Source organism: Phalacrocorax carbo, chromosome 4 (genome assembly GCF_963921805.1).
Source record: "Phalacrocorax carbo chromosome 4, bPhaCar2.1, whole genome shotgun sequence".
NCBI lineage: Eukaryota > Metazoa > Chordata > Aves > Suliformes > Phalacrocoracidae > Phalacrocorax > Phalacrocorax carbo.
This window is the reverse complement of record NC_087516.1, coordinates 3,412,560-3,438,106: the sequence shown is the minus strand read 5'-3', so window position 1 is coordinate 3,438,106 and position 25,547 is coordinate 3,412,560. Positions and strand designations below refer to the sequence as shown.

The 25,547-nt window shown below is 53.9% G+C and overlaps 1 protein-coding gene across 4 annotated transcripts in view; it reads left to right on the top strand.

Annotated features, from left to right (window-relative positions):
- PTPRA (protein tyrosine phosphatase receptor type A) overlaps positions 1–24,356 on the top strand; it is a 133,881-nt gene extending 109,525 nt beyond the window's left edge. For all 4 annotated transcript variants that reach the window (XM_064448854.1, XM_064448856.1, XM_064448857.1 and 1 more), the window contains 18 exons: positions 3,689–3,773; positions 5,111–5,184; positions 8,439–8,575; positions 10,438–10,528; positions 11,015–11,091; positions 12,250–12,286; positions 14,276–14,373; positions 14,519–14,638; positions 15,679–15,845; positions 16,839–16,974; positions 18,169–18,318; positions 18,442–18,535; positions 19,224–19,300; positions 20,896–21,030; positions 21,856–21,981; positions 22,458–22,609; positions 22,930–23,065; positions 23,721–24,356. In XM_064448854.1, coding sequence (XP_064304924.1) covers positions 3,689–3,773; positions 5,111–5,184; positions 8,439–8,575; positions 10,438–10,528; positions 11,015–11,091; positions 12,250–12,286; positions 14,276–14,373; positions 14,519–14,638; positions 15,679–15,845; positions 16,839–16,974; positions 18,169–18,318; positions 18,442–18,535; positions 19,224–19,300; positions 20,896–21,030; positions 21,856–21,981; positions 22,458–22,609; positions 22,930–23,065; positions 23,721–23,795 — 1,967 coding nt within the window. In that variant the 3' untranslated portion in view covers positions 23,796–24,356. The remainder of the gene's footprint in view (positions 1–3,688; positions 3,774–5,110; positions 5,185–8,438; positions 8,576–10,437; positions 10,529–11,014; positions 11,092–12,249; positions 12,287–14,275; positions 14,374–14,518; positions 14,639–15,678; positions 15,846–16,838; positions 16,975–18,168; positions 18,319–18,441; positions 18,536–19,223; positions 19,301–20,895; positions 21,031–21,855; positions 21,982–22,457; positions 22,610–22,929; positions 23,066–23,720) is intronic.
- Positions 24,357–25,547: the final 1,191 nt, after the last annotated feature.

Below are 25,547 nucleotides of genomic sequence, written 5' to 3'. Positions count from 1 at the left end.
CTGCAGGGGGGTCTCACAGAGCGGGGCAGAGGGGCAGGACCCCCTCCCTCGCCCTGCTGCCCGCGCTGCTGGGGATGCAGCCCAGGGCACGGTTGGGTGTCTGGGCTGCGAGCGCACATCGCCGGCTCGTGCCCAGCTCTTCACCCCCCCAGCACCCCCAAGTCCTTCTCCGCAGGGCTGCTCCCAGTCCCTCCACCCCCCAGCCTGTTCTGATACCGGGGGCTGCCCCGACCCAGGGGCAGGACCTTGCACTTGGCCCTGTTGAACCTCATGATGTTCACATGGGCACAGAAGGGGCCATGCCTACCTTCCAGAAAGGCATCCAGGCATGGTTTAAAGAAAGAAGGCAACATACAGTCTCCTGATTCCCTATGGACAGGTTGAAATAATCCATCTGCATCCCACCAGGACGGACAGAAAACAGCAGAGAGACCTCAAGCTCAGAAGGATCCTCTGGCTTTGAAGTGTTGCTGTGCCTGTTGCATACCTCTCCCAACGCTCCCCGCTGCCACGGTCACACCTGGGAGGAGATGGGGCTGGGGTCCACTGTGCCCAGCGGCGCACAATGGCAGTCTGGCCGAGCAAAGCAGGTGCATGGGTGCGAAGCAGTCCCGAGGGAGTAGTTTAAGGTGTTTTGTGAATGCAGTCACTGGTTCATCCTGAGACGCGGTGTCTGGTGTGGCTTCTTCTTCCACCTCCCAGATAAGACCAGGAAGGAAATACTGCAGGAAAACAGAGTTTGCATCACGGATCCACTCCTGGAGGCTCTTGGTGATGTTTGCAGGGAATGTAGCTGGCCTGTGATTTAAACTTTGCTTGGGATCCAAGAGACAGGATTAAAACTCTTGCTCCTGCTCGGCTCCCCCTCTGCAACCACTGTGCAGGATTTGCTTTTCCAGGAGGTCTGCATCTCATGTGCTGGGGTGGTTGTTTTAGAAATATTGACCCTACGTCTTTGCTTCCATTTCTTTTACCCCCATTTTTCTGCTTATGATCCCGTAGTTTCTTGTCTGCTCTATTCGACTCAAGTTTTGTGGGCAGGAGATGACAGCAATGAGCAAGGAGGGCTGCTCAGCCCTGTCCCGCTCTGCCAGGCGGCTGCGCCCAGGTCTGGGTGTTGTATAGGGGACAGCATATACAGCAACTCTACCTACATTTGGCATTGTGATCTTGAGCATCACAAGATGGTTTTCTGGCTCCTGAGAGGTGGTAGGACAAGATTTAAGAATCCCAGGCTCCGGACCGAGCTGGTGCCCCTGCACTGCAGGTCTGTGGAAGCAGACGATTGAGTCCTCGTCCCTTCTCTGAGTGAACTGCAGGGGTGAAACCTGTGAGGCCAAGGTTCAAGGGGTCGGGAGCTACAGGGGGGTTGGTACCACTCGCCAGCGCTGGGTGGGGAAGGACCCTCCAGCTTGTTTCCTGCCTGGGCTTTGCTGGGTGGGCTGGGCAGCGCGCCGGCCGTTAGCGGCCACAGTGGAAAAGCTCTAACTCATCCAGCCAGATGTGTCGAAAGAACGGTTGCAAAGAAAAAACCAACCCCCCAGGCTCCCTGCATCCTGCTGCCAGAGGCACCCCTGCCCATAAATCATGACTCCTGCCAACCGGCACTGCCGCAGCGGCTGCTGCCTGGCTCAGCACCAGTTAAACTGAGCTTAGCTCCATCCGAGGCTGGAGAAATGGTCCAACGATGCATAGTGGGGGGCATAGCGCTGTGGGTTTTGTCACCTTCCCCTCCACCAGCCAGGATGGCGGTGATGGTTACGGTCAGGGGTCTCAAGGGGAAGCACGTTAGGGGGAGGCAAGGGCTGGTTGTGATTGGGCTAAGATGCTCTGTGGCTGCTTTGCCTTCATAGAATCACAGAATCATTAAAGCTGGAAAAGACCTCTAGGATCAGCAAGTCCAACAGCCAACCCAACACCCCCAGGCCTCCTAAACCATGTCCCCAAGTGCCACGTCTGCACGGTGTTTGAACCCCGCCAGGGACGGTGACTCCCCCACCTCTCTGGGCAGCCTGTGCCAGGGCCTGACCAACCCAAGACCTTCCTGGTCTTGCTTTTGGAAAGCCTTGCAGTGGGTGGTGCTAAGGCTTAAGCAGCTACCGAGTGTGCAGGAGGCAGAAATGCCTACCAATAAATTCCGTGGCTTCTTGCTGCTGGGCTGGGAGAGGTGCCGACACACGAGGCCAGTGGATGGGAAGAACAAAGCCATGCAAGTCCGGGAGGATTTCCTGGTTTTAGTTGCCATACCAGGTCATTGCCTTCAAACCATTACCCAAAAATCGTATCTTCTGGTCAGAATAACATTTCTAGACCTCACAACCACAGGAGGACAAAAGCAGAAATACAACCAGAGCGCCCCATGGTAGCTCAGGAGTCAGCGATGGACAAAATAAATCCCACCTAAGAAAATCTGCTGGTTGAGATTGCCGAGGCACACGGAGCGGGACTCTGCCCTGGCAGGGGAATGGATGCACAGAAGGTGGAAAGGGGGGCCAAGCCCTGCAGTCTCGGGGGGCTGAGGCGTGTAGACATGGTGCGGTGGCCCATACAGATTGAGCGAGCTGATGGAAAATGAAACTACCCCCAGCTGGCGTCGCCTGCGTCCACATTTATCTGAAAAAAACACCCTTCAGGGACATTTTCCTATCTGGTGAGCGTTGCTTGGCTTCCAACCCCATCTGGGTAATTTGCTTGCGCCGACCACTGTTTCACTGACCTCTGGGCCAAGATACAAATAGCTTATTTTAAAAAAACAGCCTCTTGTGGGTCCCAGAGGATGGGAACGTTTCAGATGTGCCTAATCTAAGTGTGTTTGCACAGGAATTGTGTGGTATGTCCCCTTGAGAAGCGCCTGCAAGGGACCCAACAGCGAAGCGAGCCAAACGAGTTCATACTCGGTGGGCTTGCCGCGTAGAGCGTGCACGATGGGTTGTCTAACACCACCTCCTCTCTAAACACCCTATTTCCAGGGAGGGAGGGAGGAAGGCCCAGCAGGAGCCACCTCTGCGATGAGCCAGGCAGATGACGAGCAGCTCGGTGGCCCTGAGCCTCTCCAGCGAAGCTCAGCCTGAAGGGGTTCAGAGCCCAGGAGCAGCGTGAAGCATCGCCCTCTTGTCCTGTTCGACACAGAATGGGAAGCAAAGTCATGACTGTTTTACAAACGTAGTACCTGTGGGGTCTTACAAGGGGTCGTAACTTCTTGTATGGGTCCCTACCTCTCAGGCAGAAGACCTTGCAGGTCCCCAGGTGACAGAGCAAACTTCTACCAGTGGCTGGCAGGCCCCCGTGGGCACGTTCACTTGTGCAGAAGAAACCCCTAAAATAGCCCACTCGCAACTTTCTCAAATGCTGTTTTCATCTGCAAGGTCACAGTTTCGCAACGAACAACTCTTGGAGAAGCGTGAGGGGCTTTGAATAGTGGTTCCAGGTTTTAATCTAACCCCGGAGTATCTGAGATACATGGTGCTCGCTCAGGTCGTGGGTCTGTCCCCTCTGTCCTCCAGACAAACATAACCTTACTCAGCACCATCATTATTATTATTATTATTATTATTATTATTATTATTATTATTATTATTATTATTATTGTTATTTTGGTTGCTATTATTATTTTGCAAGCAGAAATTGTTAAATGATGGTGCTGGCTGTTTTTCATCGTTGATAACCACATTTTCTTTTCCCGTTGCAGATGAGACTCCGATTATAGCTGTGATGGTGGCCCTGTCTTCCCTTCTAGTTATAGTATTTATTATTATCGTGCTGTACATGTTAAGGTAAGAGCTGCTTTAACGCTGACTTCCCTTGTTTGGCAGAAATTAATTACTGAATGAACAGGCATAAGCCGTTTGTGCTGTTTCCTAAGCTAAAGGATGACACAGCCGGCGTTTTAAAACGGAACCTGTAAGGATAATGAAAATGATGTTCAGGGCTCTCTAGTAAATTATGATTATTCCTTTCTCTGTAAAGCTGATCCTCGTGTGGGGTAATGCCTGTTCAGCTACTGAGACTGGCATATTCAGTAGGACAGATTAAACTAAAGTCCTGTCAGTGCAGTTAAAAAGCAGGTAAGGTTTCCTTGCAAGGCTAAGGGTGTTGGACTGAGTAATCCAGGGAAGCTGAACGCCGCGCTCCAGCTGGCAAGTCCTTTGCCTGTGTAACCGGGTGTTTAATTCCCGGATTCCCATCCTGATATCGAGCGTGATCCGACATCCAGAGCCGAGGTGTGTCTTGGGTACCGGAGCTGTGCGCAGTGCCTGCGCATCTTCTGCGGCGAGGTGGCACACGACCGTAGCTTGTTAGGAGCGGTAGGTGATGCTGTAGCTGGAACTATAATGTAACGTAGCATTTTTAGGTCCATTTTTAAAAAATCCAAGCACCTGGGCTTGGACATAGCATTCCCACCTCCTGAGTGCATATCTCCTCAGCTAGAAGAGGGTGTTTATCTACCTGCAGTAAACATTTTAATTTACTCACCATTTCAGTGATTAAATAAGTTTAAAAAAAAAAAAAAGTAAAAACAATTTCCGTAGCGGTGGAAAAATTCCCCTCGTTTCCTGGCTCCGGCCCTGCCCTCGCAGCGGTGAACCTGATGAGAGTTTTGCCTCAGGAGTTCAGCAGCAGCAGCGTTTGAGTCCTCCCCACCTGGCTTCCAGCCCTTAAAAAAAGGGTTTCTGTTCGCCACCGCCCACCCAGTGATTCAGCAAAACCCTGAACTTCGGGCAAACGGAGCGTAAGCATCTGCTTCAAGTTAAAAGCACATGGAAAAGGGCTTTGCTGCAGGACAGATCAGCCTGGGGTTTATGTGCTTTGCTGAATCGGCCCATGGAGCAGGAACTCCTTGGGGTGTCCTCCATAAAAAGCAGCCTTAAAGAGTCTCCTCCTGGCTTTCACCTGGCTCTGGTCTCCTGCAGCCCTTGCAGACACAGTCAGTTAAAAGTTAGCCCTATAGGCAGGATTTTCGAGGTCCCGTAGCCTCTTGGGCCCACCAGCGAGTTCTTCAAGCCTTAAGAAAGCGAGGAAAGCCTTTCATGGCTGCATCTCTCATCCAGAAGGTAACCTGGGCTTCTTGGTGTGTGTCTACTGACATTCTCCGCTCCTTTGTCTTTGGTAGGTTCAAGAAATACAAGCAAGCAGGGAGTCACTCCAACTCCTTTCGACTGTCCAACGGCCGGACGGATGACGCAGGTGAGGCCCGTGTCGGTGCAACACGGGGAGCAAAAATGCATCTCTCAGAAGGAATAAGCTTTCTTCAGGTCAAAAGGGGTCAATGCAAATGTTCTTCAGAATAACAACGGAATATTTTTGTGTTTATTTTTTCCCCCGCTTGGAATCGGACTAAGTTAGCTAGTGAACTAACACTCAATTCTCCTAAAAATTGTAAAAATTAAAAAATGTCATAAAACCCTTGAAGTGGCAAAAGCAGGTTTGGTTTATGCCCTCCGGGGTGGCTCGCTGGGCAGCACAGAGCTACCCAGGTTGGTCTGCTAACCAGTCTGCCTTTGCCAGTCCTTCCGACTCGGCAAGGAGATGTGGGCAACTTGTTGGGCATGTGGCCAACCGGTAGCATCTTTTACTGGCCAGGTTGAATAGAAATGGAAACATGCTCACCAATTGCTGGTTTGCCACAAAATTGGTGAAGGGTTTAGAGGGGAAACCATATGAGGAGCGGCTGAGGTCCCTTGGGTTGTTCAGCCTGGAGCAGAGGAGGCCGAGGGCAGCCTCATGGCGCTCGGCAGCTCCCTCCCGAGGGGAGGAGGAGGGGCAGGGCTGGTCTCTGCTCTCTGGTGACCAACGCCAGGCCCCGAGGGAATGGCAGGGAGATGTGCCAGGGGAGGGTTAGGCTGGGCATTAGGAGAAGGTCCTTCCCCCAGAGGGTGGTGGAGCCCTGGCACAGGCTCCCCAGGGAGGCATCACAGCACCAGCCTGGCGATGTTCCAGAAGCACTTGGCCAAGGCCCTCAGAGCCACGGTGTGAATTTGGGGTGTCCTGTGGAGGGACAGGAGCTGGGCTCGATGGTCCTTCTGGGTCCCTCCCAGCTCAGGACATCCTATGATTCTATGATTCAATGCAGAGGTGGTTCACTGGAAATGTGTAAAAAGGAGCATGAAGATTGTGTTCTCTTTAAGTATGCTCTTGGAAGGGCATGTGGAGGTGCTTCTGAGTGTATATTTATATTATTCCTGGTGGGAATAATATAAATATTATACACCAGAATAAATATAAATACTCCAGAATCAGATAAATATTATCCCACAGAAGACAGACCTCTGTAAAAGTCCAGGAAAGCTGGTCGATGCGACACTGTCGCAGTCCGAGCCTGGTGCAATGACAGCACCTGAGGACTCAGTGGCTGGGTGCCACGGCTTTGTTCTCCCACCTCATATATTTGTAGGAAAGCATTTTTTAATCTACATGTTTATTTGTTTCTTGTTCTGAACTTTATCTGTTTTTCATGATTTTGGCAAACTTTTATAAAATGAAAATTTGTTTCCTAACTTCCGTTTCAGCAACAAAATATTTGCCCTCAAGGGGTTAATATTAAATTGTGCAAACTTCTCGTGTTCCTCTTGAATTTTCACAACATCTCTTTGACTCAAATGAGAATCTTTTATGGAAAAACACGTCTTTGGGGAATAATTAAATATGCTTCTACCCTTTCAAATTAGGATGATGGCTGATTAAAACTCTCGTGCAAATCTGTATGCTACCTCTAGGCACTGAACTGACATTTCTGAGAAAGCAGGGAATACATTGGGTTTTTTCTTGATGAAAACCTTTTTGGATCTCTTAAAGATGCAGAAATGCAATTTTAAAGTCTTGTGCAAGCCTGCTCTAACAGGTAAACTCTTCTGTCCCTGAGCTTGTCTCATTCTCTGGCTTTGAGCCAGAGCTGCCTGTTGATGGTCTGAAGTCAGGCATCTCCGTCCACACGTAGGCACCAAAGTAAGAGCTGAAGAGGAGCCACCACCTCTTGGGCTCGGTTCATATCCCTTTCCTGAGCTCCCTCCACAGAAACCAAACACCTTCAGAGCGAGTGCTAACTTCAAATCAGCACCGTTTTTTTTTACATTGGCAGCTAAGACCTTCCCTACCCGAGTTTTACATTGCTGTAAGTGAAGGTGTGAACTTCATAAACTGTCGGTTGTGTTGGTATAACCTCGCATGGCCTTTCTTGGCTTCCCTGAGGAACCACAAGCAACGGCTACCTTTGCTGTGTCCACCTGGGAGTTTTGTCATGGGGGTGGTGCCAGAATTTCCCCATGGGGGAGAGTGAAGTCTGAATTCAAAGCGAGGTGGTCTTCATCCCCCAGTATTGATGACTTAGAATCATAGAATCATTTAGGTTGGAAAGACCTTTAAGATCATCAAGTCCAACCGTCAACCCAGCACTGCCAAGTCCAGATTAAACCATGTCCCCAAGTGCCACATCTATACATCTTTTAAATACCCCCAGGGATGGTGAATCAACTCTTTCCCTGGGCAGCCTGTTCTGGTGCTTTACAACCCTTTCAGTAAATAAATTTTTCCTTCTATCCCATCTCCAACCTAAACCTCCCCTGACACAGCCTGAGGCCGTTCCCTCTTGCCCTGTCACTGGTGACTTGGGAGCAGAGACCGACCCCCCCCTCACTCCAGCCCCTCTCAGGCAGCTGCAGAGAGCGAGAAGGGCTCCCCTCAGCCCCCTCTGCTCCAGGCTAAACCCCCCCAGCCCCCTCAGCCGCCCCCCAGCACACTTGTGCTCCAGACCCTGCCCCAGCCCCGCTGCCCTTCTCTGGACACGCTCCAGCCCCTCAAGGCCCTTCTTGTCCTGAGGGGCCCAAACCTGAGCCCAGCACTCGAGGTGGGGCCTCCCCAGGGCCGAGCACAGGGGCCCCATCCCTGCCCGGCTCCTGCTGGCCACCCCAGTGCTGACACAAGCCCGGGGGCTGGTGGCCTCCTTGGCCACCCGGGCACTGCTGGCTCATGCCCAGCCGGCTGTCAGCCAGCACCCCCAGGGCCTTCTCCGCCAGGCACTTCCCAGCCCCTCTGCCCCAGGCCTGGAGCGTTGCCTGGGGTTTTTAGACTTGGTCCTCATTTCCCTATCCTGCCTCTACAGCACCGTAATGCTCAACAAAAGGGTGCTGAAAGATTTTTGTGTTATCGTAGCATCACCCGTAGGAAGTGTTCAAGGCCAGGTTGGACGGGGCTTTGAGTAACCTGGTGTAGTGGAAGGTGTCCCTGCCCATGAAAGGAGGGTTGGACCTAGATGATCTTTAAGGTCCCTTCCAGCCCAAACCATTCTACGATTCGATGAAAATACGGGACAGTGAGGATGCAAGTTGGCCCCCAAAGCAGGCAGCCGAGGGTGTGCGAGGTCCCTGTGCCCACCTGGGCATGGGTGAGTGCTGGGCATGGGGAGCAGCTGGGTGGGCACCTCTGACGCATGGGTGTCATTGCAGAGCCTCAGAGCATGCCGCTGCTTGCCCGCTCCCCCAGCACCAACCGTAAATACCCGCCGCTGCCCGTTGATAAGCTGGAAGAGGAGATCAACCGCCGGATGGCGGATGACAACAAGCTCTTTCGGGAGGAGTTCAACGTGAGTGCCTTTGCTTCTTGCCCTTAAATCCCACAGGCTGTTCTCGGCGTCGGGCTTGTGATGCACAGCAGGGAAAAATCTGGTCCCACTTCGCAGAGCAGGGACAAAACGGCTGTTGGTCAGAGAGGAGCTGCAGTGTGCAGTGGTACCTGCCCTGGGGACGACACATCCACCCAGGGGGTAACTGAGTCGATAAAATAACTGTGTCGGTGCTTGGAAGAGCTTATCTGGGAGCTCTGCAGAGGGAATGATGGTCTGCCCGGTCCTCGGAGGCTTCTCAAAGGGCTGCAAGGTGGGAAGGCTGATTCTGGTCCTAAACCTGCTGTGACGACAGGCAAGCCACTACCCCTTATGTTCACTACAGAAAGCAGAGGTTTTCTAGTAATTAACCCTACGGGGTTGCATTTTTCTACGTTCAGGAAGTGTCCTGTATGTCCTGGGGACTTCCAGAGCTTCCCTGCCTGCTGCTTTCCTCCCAGGCACTGCCTCCTTCCTTCCAATCCTCATGGCTTAAATCTACAAACAGCCAAAACAAGAGCTCTGACAGGGAAACAGAAATTACTCCATCTGTTTCAGTGAGCTGTTAACCCTGAAACAGAATGATGGCAGTTCATAGGACAGCAGTTGGCCTTCCACAGTCGGTGATAATTCACATATTGTGGTTATCCCATGATGCTGGAGCATCTCTTCTGAGATGGCTGTGTCCTCTTCCTGGCGTTGTTGAGCTCTGCAACTTGTGCAACCATAAACCTCTATCGCCTTGGTGATACAGAAATAGGCAGAGCAGTAATGGGGCAGGGGACAGAGTTAAATACAGGCTGGAGTATCGCAGCATGGAACGTAGGAGCTGCTGAATTGCCTAATTAACAACAGAAAACCCACTGTCGATCTGGTTGCCCGCCCTGCAAAGACGTTGTCTGCAAATACATTAAGGTGTAGGTCCAAGGCACGATACGGCAATATGAGGATGATGAGAAGGTAAATAAACACCACTCGACTTTCTCCAGCTGTTGCACAACTTGATATCCTTCCTGGATGTGCTTCGATGAAACTAAATAGGCACAATGAATGCCCAGGGAGGGGGATTTTTCGGGTTATAAATACTCAGTTGCCCTGAAGACTTATGTTGCCAAAGCATGTCTGTCCTGCCAGCTGGAGGGAGGGATGGCAAATACTTCCAATCCACTCTCAGCCTCTTCACTCTTTAAAGAGGATGTGGAATAACAGTGCTGGGGAAGCACCTCCTCTGCTCGAGGGTGAAACCCACCTGCTGTGACCAGGACAGTGTCGCCTGTCACCCCAGCATCCCCCAATCCAAAGGTCCTCGGCGCCATGGGATGGAGAATAACCCCCTGCACGGGTGCTCCCTCCATCACTGGGTGTGCTCGGGCGGTGGGGGCTTGTCGCAGGGGGTTTCATTGGGTTAGCGTCGCTGTTAACAGAGGAAATGTCAGCAGGAGCCTCCGTGGGCAGAAATGAGCTCCTGGATGGCTGGGCTGGTGGGTTTGGTGTCAGAGGCTTTGCTGCCACCTCGTGTTCGTGGGTCCTGAGACAACAGATACATTTCGGAAGGGATTTGCTCTTTCTGGTCCAGCCCAGGCTATTTAATGGTCACCTTGGGCTTGGTGGGGACAAGCAGCAGGTGCTGGCGTGGAGATGAGGGGTGTGGGTGAGGGAGACACATCTGAAGGGGCAGGTGGACAAGGGTTTGCTGCTCACCTACCTGCTGGAGGCCAGCAAAAGGCCACCGCCCTCCAATGAGATGCTCGGACGCTGTGTGCGCCGACGTGACGGCTGCGTTGTGGTAACTGCTGTGCCGTCAGTAAAAACGTCATGGAAAACCCGCTTTTCTTCCCTTGCAGGCTCTCCCAGCGTGTCCCATACAGGCCACGTGTGAAGCTGCTTCCAAGGAGGAGAACAAGGAGAAGAACAGATATGTGAACATTTTGCCCTGTAGGTATCGGAGTACATTGGGCAGGGAGGGGCACAGCCAGCGCTGCTGGTGGGGATCCCTGTTCCTGTTTTTGGGATGGGCAAGGACATGGTTGAGCTCATTTCACCTCCCAGATGGGTGGCTGCAGCTGCCGTAGCTTTCAATACCTATGAGGAGGAGCTCCCTGGAGCCGCCAGCAGCTGGAAGGCCATGGGAAATTAAATGGATGGGAAATGCCGAAACGGCCAGCTCTTGCTGGGTGCCGTGGGGTGGCGGGCGGCCTCGGCAGGCTTCCTCAAATGTCTTCGCTCTGCAGAAGGAAGACTTCCTTGGGCGAGGCCTAGCACCTCTCCAGGCTTAAGCAAAAAGAATTTGGGGACATAAAGGTGTTTGGGGGGGGAGCCACCGAGCCCGGGCTCTGCTCCAGCACCTGGCTTTCTCACTACGCCAGATACCAGCTACGTGGAGGGAGTCGTTTTTAATGCAAGGTTTTCATTTTCCTCCAGATGATCATTCCAGGGTTCACCTGACTCCTGTCGAGGGAGTTCCTGACTCCGACTACATCAACGCCTCCTTCATTAATGTGAGTTCTGTTATTTGAAAGGGAAATCCCCTCCGGCTGCGCCCCGGCCGGCGGTGCCTGGTCCCGCCAGGAGCGTGGGGCCGTTGTTGGGTGTGCCTTGTGCCTGGGAGAGGATGGCTAAGAGACCACCTCCTACGTTAACACCTCCCCAACTCCTCCAGAGCAATATATGACACTGGGTTTTGATCTCGTAACCTTTGTGTGGCCGTGGTAGAGCTCACTGTGCTTCGCTCCACGCCTTTAGTCCAGACGAGCGTGGCTGGAGTAAGAGGCTGAGGGCTAGAACTCAAATTCGAGCTGTAGCTTTGCTCAGCTGCTTTGCCACAGCCCCATCTCTTCCCATCTGTCTTTTCCCCACTTCTAAAATGATGAGAAGCACTCGCACTCCTCAGGATGCTGCAAATCCGAGCTGGCTGCTTTGGAAGGGCTTTGGGAGCCATTCCTGCAGGGCCTGGGGATTTCTCATTAATGGCTGATGAGTGGTGTGGCTGCTTAATCATCGGTACTTCCCAGCTTGCAGGCCTGGACGTGGGAAGGGGATGAAAAAGAAATCAAGGAATCCAGCTAAAAGAGAAGCAACATTGTCCTGCTCTGCTTCTAGGAGATGGGTCCTTTAAGGTTATCACTTATAGCTCAAATATGTTGGAAGTGTAATGTGAAGCAGGAGACTTTGAGAGAGATGGAGGCACAGGAATTAAAGCACGACCCAACAAAGCTTTTTCCTTTCTTCACCAATAAATAAATATCCATTAGGAAACACACCAAATCAACCCCCGTGAGTTCAACAGCCCCTTCTCCCGACGGTTAACGCTGATTCTCCCATGGCACTCAGGTTGCTGGGTCTGATCCCAGCAGAAGGGCCGCTGAGCACCACTTCATTAGTGCATTGTGCCAACAAGCAGGGTTGTTCCTGCCTCACGGGAGCGTGGGGAGTGTTGCTCTGGGGCAAGGGCCCTTTGCACAGGGATTTCCCATTATTTCTACCCCACTGTTGGAGCTGTGTCTCCCCTCGGAGGCTCCAGCCCCTCCCCTACACAGAGGGGAGTGAGAAACAGAGTAGGTGATGTCTCTATTAATGATGCAGCTGCACTTCATGACTCTTGTGTTAGAAAAAGACAGGTCTTTCAATTGTCTTCCTTTTTCTCCTTTTCTCTGTAGGGGTACCAAGAGAAAAACAAGTTCATTGCCGCACAAGGTAAACACTCAGTTATTCCTGTAGTTCTCCCTCACGGCAGTCGACTGGGGTCCTTCTGCTCTGCAAAGCTGCACCAGCCTAAGCACGGCACGGTGCCACGCAGAGCTCCCCTGGCTGGAGGCTTGGCTGGTCCACAGTTTGTTCCCAAAATGCTTCTCCTGGTCAAAGACCAGTGCTGGATGCACTGGGGAAGGAAGAGAAGCCCTACCTGTACAATACCAATCGCTGGAGGGTGTCAAAGCCTTTCTGCCCTGAACCTTGTCCTTCCACCCTGGCCCACAGCTGCAGGTGGTTGGTATCTGTGGAAATAATGCCAGTGAGCTGCTTAATTACATTCCCCAAACTTGCTATTATGGAAAGCACCACGCTGATCTGGTTTCATTTCTGCTCCTTTTTAAACCTCAGCAGACAGTAATGTAGGCTTGTGCCCTGGGAGAGAAATTTCACTGTGGTCTTCAGAAGGGAGGCAGGAGTATTGCAGACCTGCTGGAGGGCGGCTCTGCTGAGAGGCCCTGGGGGTGCTGGGGGGCAGCGAGGTGACCCTGAGCCAGCACCGGGCCCTTGGGGCCAAGGAGGGCAGCGGTGTCCTGGGGTGCATGGAAAGGCGTGTGGCCAGCAGGGCGAGGGAGGTTCTCCTCCCCCTCTGCTCTGCCCCACTGAGGCCACATCTGGGGTGCTTCGTCCAGGTCTGGGCACCCCAGTCCAAGAAGGGCAGGGAACTGCTGGAGCAAGGCCAGCGCAGAGCTGCCAAGGGGATCAGGGGCTGGAGCATCTCCCTTGTGAGGAAAGGCTGAGAGACCTGGGCTTGTTCAGCCTGGAGAAGAGAAGGCTGAGGGGGGATCTCATCAATGCCTATAAATATCTGAAGGGTGGGTGTCAGGGGGATGGGCCGGGCTCTTTTCAGTGGTGCCCAACGCCAGGCCAAGGGGCCACGGGCACAAGCTGGAACACGGGAAGTTCCCCCTGAACATGAGGACAAACCCCTTCCCTGTGCGGGTGCCAGAGCAGGGGCACAGGCTGCCCAGAGAGGCTGTGGGGTCCCTTCCCTGGAGACATTCACCCCCCGCCTGGATGCGGCCCTGTGCCCCTGCTCTGGGGGTGCCTGCTCCAGCAGGGGTGGGACGGGGTGAGCTCCAGAGGCCCCTTCCAGCCCCCTCCAGTCTGAGATTCTGTGATTTAGCTATTGAGAGCAACAAGCATCACATGTCTTCCCAAACTCGATTGCCCCCAGCCAGTGCCTCACTGGCTTGCATGCACTGTCCATAACCCTCCAGCTCTCTTGCTTTCCTTGTACCAGTCCAAACATGGCCCTGAAACCAAGATGCCCGCTTACAGCAGGGGCGGGTGGTGTTATGTCAGCAAAAGGGAGTTACCTGCCCACGGGAGGTGTTTTGCATTTCCACTCCTGACTTGCAAGTGGGTTAGGACATCGCCTGCTGGTTTGTCTGGCTCTTGCTGGAGAAGGAAGGCTGGCTCAGGTCCGTCAGCGATACCAGGCTGGGGTAAAGCTTTGGCTCTGCTATTCTCTTGGCTCACCCTTAGCCTCAGACTTGGCTGAGGAGGTCTGGGCTGAGTCAGCTCCTTGTCTGGCAGGCAGCAGGTAACTGTTCTTGTGCTGTATTGAAACAGGACCCTGCAGTTAAAGCACAAGGCTCAGGGACAGGACTTTGGCGAGCTACTTGTGATGGCCACAGTTTCCCTGGATGACCTTGGGCAAGTTGTTTCCATGCTCCATTGGTCTGATTTCCCCTTCTTGAGCTAAAAATGGAATTCCTCATCATCAAACATATCCAAAAAGCCAAGCTTTTGTGTGACAGGATCGTTCCTTGGGTTAGCCGACATTCCCAGACATTAAAACACCTCCTGTGCTGACACCTATTGGCAAAAAACGTGTTGCGTAGTCCATGTGTGACTTCACATGCTGTGTTTCAGTCTCAGTGCTTGAAGGGTTGATCCCAAAGACCACGTGTCTTTTTACCTTACCCTTAGGACCAAAGGAAGAAACCGTGAACGATTTCTGGAGAATGATTTGGGAGCAAAACACAGCAACAATTGTCATGGTGACCAACCTGAAAGAGAGGAAGGAGGTAGGTGCCAGAAGGCTTCATGGGCTGGTATCAAACCCAGCTTTGTCCAAATCCGGCACATCTCATGCCCGTGGGCACGTCTTGGAGCTGGTCCCAGGCTTGCAAGGAGCCAGAGCTCACCTGTGCCCATTTTCTCTCCCCACAGTGTAAGTGTGCTCAGTACTGGCCGGATCAGGGCTGCTGGACATACGGGAACATCCGCGTGTCCGTGGAGGACGTGACCGTTCTGGTGGATTACACCGTGCGGAAGTTCTGCATCCAGCAGGTGCCGGGGCTCGCATCTCCCATCCCCATCCAATCCCATCCCATCTCATCCCCATCCTACCCCATCCCCATCCCATCCCCATCCCATCTCATCTCATCCCATGCCCATCCCACCCCATGCCATCCCATCCCCCCCACCCCATCCCCATCCCTCCCTTCTCTGTGCTGGGCATCCAGCAGGCACTGGTGTGCTCCTCGGCTCCTCCGAGGTGCCGTGAGAGCAGAGTCAGGGTGAAATGACCCCAGCATCCATTTTTAACCAGACCTATTAAGAATTTACTCACCTGAACACCCAGAGCCCATTCCCAGCGGGTCCCAGCACTGCTGTACCGAGAGTAGGGAAGCTGATGGATGCCAGGGCTGAAATTCAGTCCACTTGCTGTTACCAGAATCGGTTCCTGCTCTCACCCACAGATACTTAATGCCTGCAAATAATCAGATTTATCCCATGAGCCGAGACAAAATCCAGCGCCGTATGCATTGGTTTTGATCGCTTTCCCATCTGTCGCTGTTTTCTCGTCCTCCGAGGAGGCTCTGGATGCTTTGGTCGCTTTGTTTGTTTTCCTGCTACTCTTGGAGGCAGGCAAGGAATAGCTGGTGATTGAAAACCTGTCTGGACCCTGTGTGGGTTTCTCCTGAGCCTCATCCCTCCCTCCAACAGCCTGGACGTGGCTGCTTTCCTCCCCTGCCTTTGACTGAGGATGCTGTGGGCAGAGGTGTGGGAGAGGATGGAGTGGCAGCTTCTGTTTGAGCCTGTTAGGAATGAAATACGGCAGCTTCTGCCAGGTTGGAGCCACAGCCGAGGCTGGGCTGGCATCTCTCGCCCCTGGGATGCAGGATGTGATGCTGGGCGATGAAAATGTCAGGCTTTTAGAGAATAATTTGGCCCTGGAGCCTGGATCCGTGCCCTTTCAACTTGTGGAAGCTAGTGCTTCTAAAGCCGTACAGCTCAGTCTTGGGGCTGTAGCTCCCTCTCTACCCTTACTTTTGGGGAAAGGAGAGAAATCTGAGTATTTATCATTAACCCAAATTTCCCTTCAGGTTGGCGACGTCACGAACAAGAAGCCTCAGCGCCTGGTGACTCAGTTCCACTTCACCAGCTGGCCCGACTTCGGGGTCCCCTTCACCCCCATCGGGATGCTGAAGTTCTTGAAGAAGGTGAAGACGTGTAACCCCCAGTACGCAGGAGCAATAGTTGTGCACTGCAGGTACGTCCGGGTCACAGCTGACCTCTGGGTCACTTGGAGAGCATCTCCTACTTAATACTAGAAGGTTTTCTTTGGTCAGGCCTTTTTAATTGGTTTTATTTAACTTTCCTATGTTAAATGGGAATGTTCCACATGGGAACATTCAAAAAAATTCATGTGAATTTAAGGCACTTCTTGGAATCAGCGATGCGATGGTGTTACAGCTCATGCTGAGTGGCCATTTGGGTTAGCTGGGTGCTGAGGGAGCCGAGCCAAGCACCGCTGCTGGGCACTGGTGGCATCTCCCTTGGCCCCGCGCTGCCCTGGGCATGAAAGGACAACACCTCCCGCTGCGGGAAGGCGGTACTCGGCTGACAGCACACCTGGGAGCGGGGAGCGCGGTGTTTGGCCTCACGTGGAGTGGTTTCAGGCATAGCAGGAAGCCTGGGGGAGCCACAGAGGCTGTGCCTGTCTCAATAAGGGAAAGCCCCATGGTTAGAAGCAGAGATGATGATCACATCTGCAACCTCCCAAGTCCATCTTTCCAGCTCGCTCCTCAGCAGGCAGCTGACAAAAGAGCTTTGTCTTTCCACAGCGTTTGCTGGCCTCATCTTTCTTCTTCCCATTAATGGCTGAGTTACCGGCACAGAAGCAAGGCTTCCCCATGGGCTCACCTTCACGTGACAGGGGGCGACTGCAAGGAGCAGCAGGCAGACGGTAGAAACAGGCAGCCCGCGAGACTCCAGAAGCCATAGCTGGCTCAGGTCTCGATTTGGCTCACCCTGCTCTCTGCCTTCATGCGCTCCGGTCGCGGCGGTGGCTGGAGACGCTGTGAGCGTCTCTTTGCAAAACCCAGGCGACACTGAACACCAGGCTGAGGACCTCTCTCATCTCCAAAACAGATTTTGCTATTTACTTGCTGCTGGGAAGCGTCTGGCTCGCTCCCGGTCACTCTACAAGGGGCTCCAAACCCAGCGCTGCTGCGCTGACCCCTTGTCCGCATTGCTCTTTCAGCGCCGGGGTAGGACGCACAGGCACTTTTATCGTCATCGACGCCATGCTGGACATGATGCACGCGGAGAGGAAAGTGGATGTTTACGGCTTCGTGAGCCGGATCCGGGCTCAGCGCTGCCAGATGGTACAGACAGATGTAAGTGTGCTGCCGCGGTCTGCGCTGGGCCTTGCTCACTGCAGCTACATTTCAGTTCCCAGCCTGCAGGGAAGCCTACGTGCAGGTTGAGTGTCATCCCTCATTTTGGAAGGATGCTGCGTGGGGGGATGCAGCCCCTCTGCTACAAGGCCAGGCTGGGAGAGCTGGGGTGGTTCAGCCTGGGGAAGAGAAGGCTGTGGGGAGACCTTATTGGGGCCTCCCAGGGCTTAAAGGGGGACTCTAGGAAGGATGGGGGCAGCCTCTTTAGCAAGGCCTGCTGTGACAGGACAAGGGGTGATGGTTTGAAACTAAAAGAGAGCAGATTTAGGCTGGATCTAAGGAAGAAATGTTTTATGATGAGGGTGGTGAAACCCTGGCCCAGGTTGCCCCGAGAGGTGGTCGATGCCCCATCCCTGGAAACACCCAAGGCCAGGCTGGACGGGGCTCTGAGCGACCTGATCTGGTTGAAGATGTCCCTGCTCGCTGTAGGGGGTTGGGCTGGGTGGCCTCTAAAGGTCCCTCCCAACCCAAACCATGCCATGATTCTACGATCAAGTGAGCCTTTCGCTGGGTCCTGCTCCTTTTAATCCCCTTCATACACTCATAGAATCATTTCGGTTGGGAAAGACCATTAAGATCATCAAGTCCAACTGTTAACCTAACACTGCCAAGTCCAGACTAAACCATGTCCCTAAGCACCACATCTGCACGTCTTATAAATACCTGCAGGGATGATGACTCCACCGCCTCTCTGGGCAGCCTGTTCCAGTGCTTGACAACCCTTTTAGTGAAGAATTTTTCCCTAATATCCAATCTAAACTTCCCCTGACGCAGCTTGAGGCCGTTTCCTCTTGTCCTGTCACTTGTTACTCGGGAGAAGAGACCAACCCCCACCTCGCTACAGCCCCTTTCAGGTAGTTGCAGAGAGCAATAAGGTCTCCCCTCAGCCTCCTCCAGACTTGGAGAAAGTTTTGTGTCATATCAGCTTTGTGTGCTGGAGCAAATAAGGTCCCAGCCCCTGCACAGTGGCACGAAGGTCGTTACCCACCTTTCTGGGGCCTCGGAGGGGTGCCAGGTGCCCAGCAAGCACAGGTGGGCAGTGGGGCAGTGGGTTTGCACCCAGCGTGTGCACGGGCACCGGGATGCACCCAGCGTGGAATGGAGGCTGATGGCTTCTCCCTGCAACCCTTGCAGATGCAGTATGTGTTTATATACCAAGCACTTCTGGAGCACTATCTTTATGGTGACACGGAGCTGGAGGTGACCTCATTAGAGATCCATCTCCAGAAGATCTACAACAAAGTGCCAGGGACCAGCAGCAACGGGCTGGAAGAGGAGTTCAAGGTGAGCGTGGTTCTCGTCCTGGCGGATCTGTGCGGATGGTGCTGGGCTGCGGGGACCACCATGCGCTTGCCCAGCGTGGAGTGGCTCTGAAAGCTGCCTCTGCTTTTGTTCCTTCTTCTGCAGAAGCTCACTTCAATCAAAATTCAGAATGACAAGATGAGAACGGGCAACCTGCCAGCAAATATGAAGAAGAACAGGGTGCTTCAGATAATTCCATGTAAGACTTGTTTGTCGCCATGGGTGAGGGGACAGTTTGGGTGGTTGTGGGGACAGGAGTCAGGCTGGAGAAAGGGCCCGACAGGGACCTCGCGGAGCTCAACCAGGCCGAGCGCAAAGCCCTGTCCCTGGGAGGAACAAGCCCCGGCACCGGCATGTGCTGGGGCCGTCCCGCTGGAGAGCAGCTCGGCGGAGAAGGACCCGGGCTCCTGGTGAGCGCCGGGCTGGCCTTGGGCCAGCAACGTGCCCTTGCGGCGCAGAGGGCCGGCGGTGTCCTGGGCTGCGTCAGACAGAGCGTTGCCCCCAGGTCGAGGCAGGGGACCCTTCCCCTCTGCCCGGCGCTGGCGAGGCTGCCCCTGGAGCGCTGTGGCCAGTGCTGGGCTCCCCAGTGCGAGAGGCACGGGCATACTGGAGCGAGTCCGGCACAGGGCCGCAGAGATGGGGAAGGGACTGGAGCGTCTGTGCCATGGGGAAAGGCTGAGAGGGCTGGGACTGCTCAGCTGGAGGAGGGAAGGCTGCGGGGGGGGTCTCATCGGTGTCCACAGATACCCGAGGGGAGGGTGCAAAGAGGACAGAGCTGGGCACTTTCCAGTGGTGCCCAGTGACTGGACCAGGGCCATGCATGGTTATCAGGAAGTCATGCTTTGAAAGTGTTCCCCAAAACCCAGATCATTTCACTTCTGTTTCAGATGAGTTCAACCGAGTAATCATTCCAGTGAAGAGAGGTGAAGAGAACACGGACTACGTAAACGCTTCCTTCATTGACGTGAGTCGTCTTTAATCCTCTTTCCATTTTCTCCCAATGGAAACTCTTTACCTCACACTGCTTCCTATGGAAAGGATTTGTCCCAAAACACTTCCTCTCTGGGTTTTGTGAGAGTCTTTCCACTTGACTTAGCTTTGTGTCACCGGACGGTGCTAGTTTCTTTCTCCAAGAAACCTCTCTGCATATACAGTTTCCTTATGACCCACCGATGGTGGGAGAGGAGAGCTGGAGCTTGAGCAGGGCCTGCAAATTCTGGCGTCACTTCTGCAACTCCGAGCTCTGATGGTGGCTTTGGAGAAGCGGATGCATGTAGCCGTGGAAATGTTTGCTGTGCGGCGCTGTTCATTTGGTCAGAAAACAACCACTAGATTAGGTAACGGATCCCAAAACCCTTGAGAAAAACCAGGTCAATCCCATTACACCTCTTTGGGTGATGGGAGGAGGTGAGGCAGAGAGGTTAAGTGCTTTCCTCACTCCAAGGAGGAGGTAAGTGATTGCACATCCTTTTCTCATGAGTAATCCTGTTGACTTCAGAGGGATGTCTGGTATGAGTATTTATCTTTGTGCGGTGATGCCAGCGCTGGCTAAGTGACACAGCCCTGCTCTTTCCTAGCCCAATTTCTATTCTCATCTCCTAATGGCAGAGTTTCCGCCCTCAAAGGACGATTGGTGCCATGGGTTGAACCAGTAAAACCAGCATATTCCCAGTTATAATATCCCAAATTAATTGCTCCCTGAAACCCCCTTGGCCAGGTCCCAGCGGGTTGCTCTGGCTGCGTGAGCATCCGACACAACGCAGCCAGGAGCAGCTGCCTTGTTCCGCATCGAGATCAGGAAGCTTAAATGTCACGTAAGCAATTTCTGTTGAGGATCCAATTTCCTGCCTATGCTGAACTTTGCTTAAATGACAAGCTCCAAATGACACAGCGTCTTTAGTCACAGTCTGCAGCGAGGGCACAGGGGGACGTCAGAGGGGTTTTGGAAACCAAAGCACTTTGTGGTTGTGGAAGAGCCAGAGTCGCCCGGACTTACTGCAGCTTTCCATAGATCATAGAAGGGTTGGAAGGGACCTTAAAGGTCATCGGGTTCCATCTTGTTTTGCTTACTTCTTCCAAAAATTGTGGTAAAAATCACACCTGAAGGACTTGGGGCTTAGGCAAGCTTCTAATCTGGTAGACCTACCTGTTTAGTAGAGCAGCAGCTCTCTGCTACAACGCTCTGACTTTGCAGCTTCTCTTAGGAGTGCTGGAAACCCAAATCTTTCTCCACCAAATGGATAAGGCTGTGCAAGTGCAGGGGCTATGACCCCCCCCTCCACCTGCAGTTCTTTAAAAACAGAGGTTTTACTGCATTAAAGCACTGGCTGATGGCCCCTCGGCTGCTAATCAGCGGTGTGGTGATGCCTGTGCATGGGGACGCAGCCCACCATGATAGCGGGTTTCTCTGCCCAGGCCGTGGTCATTCACACGGACAGTCATGATGCTTCCAAAAATTCACTAAGCTTGGTAACCTGACCGTGTCCAAGAGCGCTCCTCTGGCTGCGCCTGGCATCTGGGCGCTGCCGGCTCACCACTAACCCTGTTCTCAAATTGCAGGGTTATCGCCAGAAGGACTCCTATATCGCCAGCCAAGGTCCGCTGCAGCACACGATAGAGGACTTCTGGAGGATGATCTGGGAGTGGAAATCCTGCTCCATAGTGATGCTGACGGAGCTGGAGGAGAGAGGCCAGGTAGGCGCCCAGGGAAGGCTGCAGTGGAGCTCCAGCAAAATAGATCAGTGCGACCCCTTAAAATCGTAGAAGCATGAAATCATGGTATCATTAAGGTTGGAAAAGACCTCCAGGATCAGCAAGTCCAACCCCCAACCCAACACCCCCAGGCCTCCTAAACCACGTCCCCAGGTGCCACGTCTGCACGGTGTTTGAACCCCCCCAGGGACGGTGACTCCCCCACCTCTCTGGGCAGCCTGTGCCAGGGCCTGACCCCTCTGGCAGGGAAGGCATTTTCCCTCATCTCCAACCTAAACCTCCCCTGACGCAGCCTGAGGCCGTTCCCTCTCGTCCTGTCACTGGTGACTTGGGAGCAGAGACCGACCCCCCCCTCACTCCAGCCCCTCTCAGGCAGCTGCAGAGAGCGAGAAGGGCTCCCCTCAGCCCCCTCTTCTCCAGGCTAAACCCCCCCAGCTCCCCCAGCCGCCCCCCAGCACACTTGTTCTCCAATCTCTCAAACCTCCTGATGGCCGCGGCACTGCTGGCGCTGCAAGCATTGGGTGCTCTTTCGCTCTTTCTCTGGCTGGAAATATATTTCAGCCTCTACTTCTAATGCAAAGAATCCAGTTGTGTGGAGACACTGAGTGGGGAGATGTTCAGTAAACCAACTCTGGTCCCTCAGTTCTCAAAGCCCTCTCGGTGCCGGGGAAAGCTCCTCTCCGAAGCAAACCCGTGGGGTCCCGCCTGTCTTTGGGCAGCTGCCAGCCCCAGGAGAAGGCTCCTTCTGTCCAAGCCCAGGGGAAGAATACAGGATCTTCACCATCTCCTCCTGTAATGCTTTCTCAGGAGAAGTGTGCCCAGTACTGGCCATCCGACAGCTCCGTGTCCTATGGAGACATCACTGTGGAGCTGAAGAAGGAGGAGGAGTGTGAGAGCTATACGGTGCGGGACCTGCTGGTAACGAACACCAGGGTAAGAGCCTAGCCTCTCCCACAGCGAGCTCTGGGTGCTCCCGGGTTTGGCTGTCGTTAACCCTCGCTGGTGGTTACAGCGCTTTGCGGTTCCTCTTGCCAGTGCTGGACCTTCCTTCTGGCATCTTCAGCTCCATCATCTCCCCATCATCCCAGAGCAGTGTCCATCCCCTGCAATCCCGCCTTCTTCCCAACGCTTCCCTCCCATCCCTGGGGATTCCTGTCCTGCCGATCGCTTCTCACACGGCCCCTCTGCCCCGCTGCCACCAAGCAGCCCTCGTCCTCCTCCTGCCGGTCCCTGTGCCTCCCTCCTGCTCCCCATTCCCCATGGCCGTGCCACGGGATCCATGCCTCCTCTCCACAAGCAGACGGCTTTCCAAAGCGGGTGGTTTTTCCAAAGCCTTGAGCCAGTGGGTTTCTTGGTATGGGGTCTCCCCCCAGCTTACCGACCTCGTGCTGTGCTCTTTCTTCCACCAGGAAAACAAGAGCCGACAGATTCGGCAGTTTCATTTCCACGGCTGGCCGGAAGTTGGGATCCCTGGAGATGGGAAAGGAATGATCAACATCATCGCGGCTGTGCAGAAGCAGCAGCAGCAGTCTGGCAACCACCCGATCACTGTGCACTGCAGGTAAAGGCCGGGTGGAGCAGGGGGCGGCCACCCCTCCAAGGGGACACGCTCTGCAAGAAGCTTTGGAGACCATCAAAGGTCCCTCGGAAGACTTGGGCTAAGCAGGAGCAGCCAGGAGAGGCAGGGTCTGGGGTTTACCTGCTCAGCTAAGCAAAGAGGCTTCGGTCTTGTAGAGCATGTCCTAGCTAAACTAGGAGAGGCTGGGGCAGGACCGTCAGCTCCCCCACCTCTCCGGTGGTTCCCCAGTGGATTAATCCCCAAACAAAGCCAACACGGTCAGGACAGGTGGTTTCCTTTACCTTCTGGTTTCTCTTTGCCAGCGCCGGAGCAGGAAGAACCGGCACCTTCTGCGCTCTGAGCACCGTCCTGGAAAGGGTGAAGGCAGAAGGGATTCTCGACGTCTTTCAGACAGTGAAGAGTTTAAGACTACAGAGGCCGCATATGGTGCAGACACTGGTAAGGGCAGCTGAGCACCCCCCGCACTCCTCCTGCCGCCCCAGACCTGGCGGGAGCGGGCTGGGGACTCCCCGTGGAGCAAAAACGTTCTTGGTTGAAGGTTTTCTCTCTCAGCCGAAGAGTAAGGGATGGAGGTGGCTCAGGAGGCGTCTCCCCTTCCTCCTGTTAGGACGTCTGGAAGAGGGGAGCTTGGCTGGCTGGTGGCATCAGGCCCCTTCTGAGCAGTGGCACAAGCTGTAGGAGCCTCCTTGGAGACATCCTCAGCCACAGCCCCACGGATCGATGGGCTCTGGGAGCCTGGAAATGTGTCCAGGGCAGCCGTGGGGCGGGCTAGGGCAGGAGCAGGCAGGACGAGATGAGGTCTTGCAGGAGGGGTTTGCAAGGATGCTGAGGAATTAAAAAAAAAAATACCAGTTTGGGGTCAAAATAGGACCTTGGAGAGGAAGGGGAAAGCTGAGGTTCTTTAGCTGGTGGCGCCCTGGTTTGGGGGTCTCAGGGAGGTAGGACCCGCTCACGAGTGGGAATCTGGTTCCCACCCTGGGTCTGGGCTGGCCTTGCTTGGGCCCAGCTTGCCTTAGGCCACGAGTCAGCACCAAATTACGCCTGAGGTGTGAATTTTCTCGCTCTAACGCCGCGCTCTCCCCGAATCCCGCAGGAACAGTACGAATTCTGCTACAAGGTGGTGCAGGAATATATCGACGCCTTCTCAGACTACGCCAACTTCAAGTGAAGAAAGAAACATCAAAGGAAGAAAAAAAAACACCAACAAATCCACACCCCGAAACAAAAGACAGAAGAGTTGCCTTCTTTAATATTTTGTAATATTCTGTTTGTTAATATACCCCCGCCCCCCAAAAATATGTGTATATATCTTAACTGTTTTAGAGGTTGGTACCATAAGCTTCATATTAGCTGGAGATTTTATATGTAGCAAAGTGTTAGTGCAGATACTGTTGGCTCCTTTTTTTCCAATGTTTTATTGGGGAATTAAATAGCGTGATGTTTGGATTAATACTGTCATACCATCTCTCTTCTGGAGAGTTGATACAGGCTGTTATTTTGTTTGTAAATCTTTTTTTTTTCTTGAGGGAGTAAAGCCTTTTTAAAAAAAAAAAAAAAGGAAGAAAAAGATATCCTGGCTCTCATCTGAAAAAATAAAAAAAAACCTCCAAACCCCCACAAACCCACAAGCACAAGCTTTGCCGAACCTGCAGGGAAATGGTTTCACATTTTTCCGCTGGTCTGCTCTTTAAAACAAAACAAACAAAAAAAAAAGGAGAAAAAAGAAAAAGCTTATTCTGTGTGTGTGTATATATATAAATATCCTGATTTTTGTATGAAAAGCAAAAAAGTTTCCTCCTCCAGGGTCAGGCCAGCACATGCTGCTGGTTTGGAGGCCACAGTGACCACAGCAGCGATGTCAAACCCCCCAGAAAAAGAAAAGGGGTTTTGCTCCCTGAAGGGAACGTCGGTGTGTTGGGTGCCGGGTTTGAGCTCTGCGCTCCCACCTGCCGGGTCTCGTCCCGAGCGCCCACGATCCCGCTCCCTCTGCTAGGTCTGCAGCGCGGCGAGAGGGCAGTTCTGGGGCCACCCCCGATGTGTGGGGCTCGCCGGGGCCGCCTCCGGGTCCCCCCACACCTGCCACGTCCTGGTGCCCAGCGGCCTCATCCCCGGTAAGAGCAACCTCCGCCCGACACACCATCAGGCTTTGGCTTCCGATAGCCGTGTTGCAGGGGGAAATCGTAGAATCATCAAGGTTGGAAAAGACCTCTGGGATCAGCAAGTCCAACCACCAACCCAACACCCCCAGGCCTCCTAAACCACGTCCCCAGGTGCCACGTCTGCACGGTGTTTGAACCCCCCCAGGGACGGTGACTCCCCCACCTCTCTGGGCAGCCTGTGCCAGGGCCTGACCCCTCTGGCAGGGAAGGCATTTTCCCTCATCTCCAACCTAAACCTCCCCTGACGCAGCCTGAGGCCGTTCCCTCTCGTCCTGTCACTGGTGACTTGGGAGCAGAGACCGACCCCCCCCTCACTCCAGCCCCTCTCAGGCAGCTGCAGAGAGCGAGAAGGGCTCCCCTCAGCCCCCTCTGCTCCAGGCTAAACCCCCCCAGCTCCCCCAGCCGCCCCCCAGCACACTTGTGCTCCAGACCCTGCCCCAGCCCCGCTGCCCTTCTCTGGACACGCTCCAGCCCCTCAAGGCCCTTCTTGTCCCGAGGGGCCCAAACCTGAGCCCAGCATTCGAGGTGGGGCCTCCCCAGGGCCGAGCACAGGGGCCCCATCCCTGCCCGGCCCCTGCTGGCCACACTATTCCTGCTGTTTCAGGGAATTGGTTCATTTTATTCCATTCTATTTTCCCATCCCTACCCTCGGTCCTCCTTGAAAGTGTGAACAAAAACTAGGGAGAAGAGCCCCGTGACCCGGAGGTGACGACCAGGCCTCCACTCTTGGACCCGGCGGCCGCCATCCCGAGGCGCTGGAG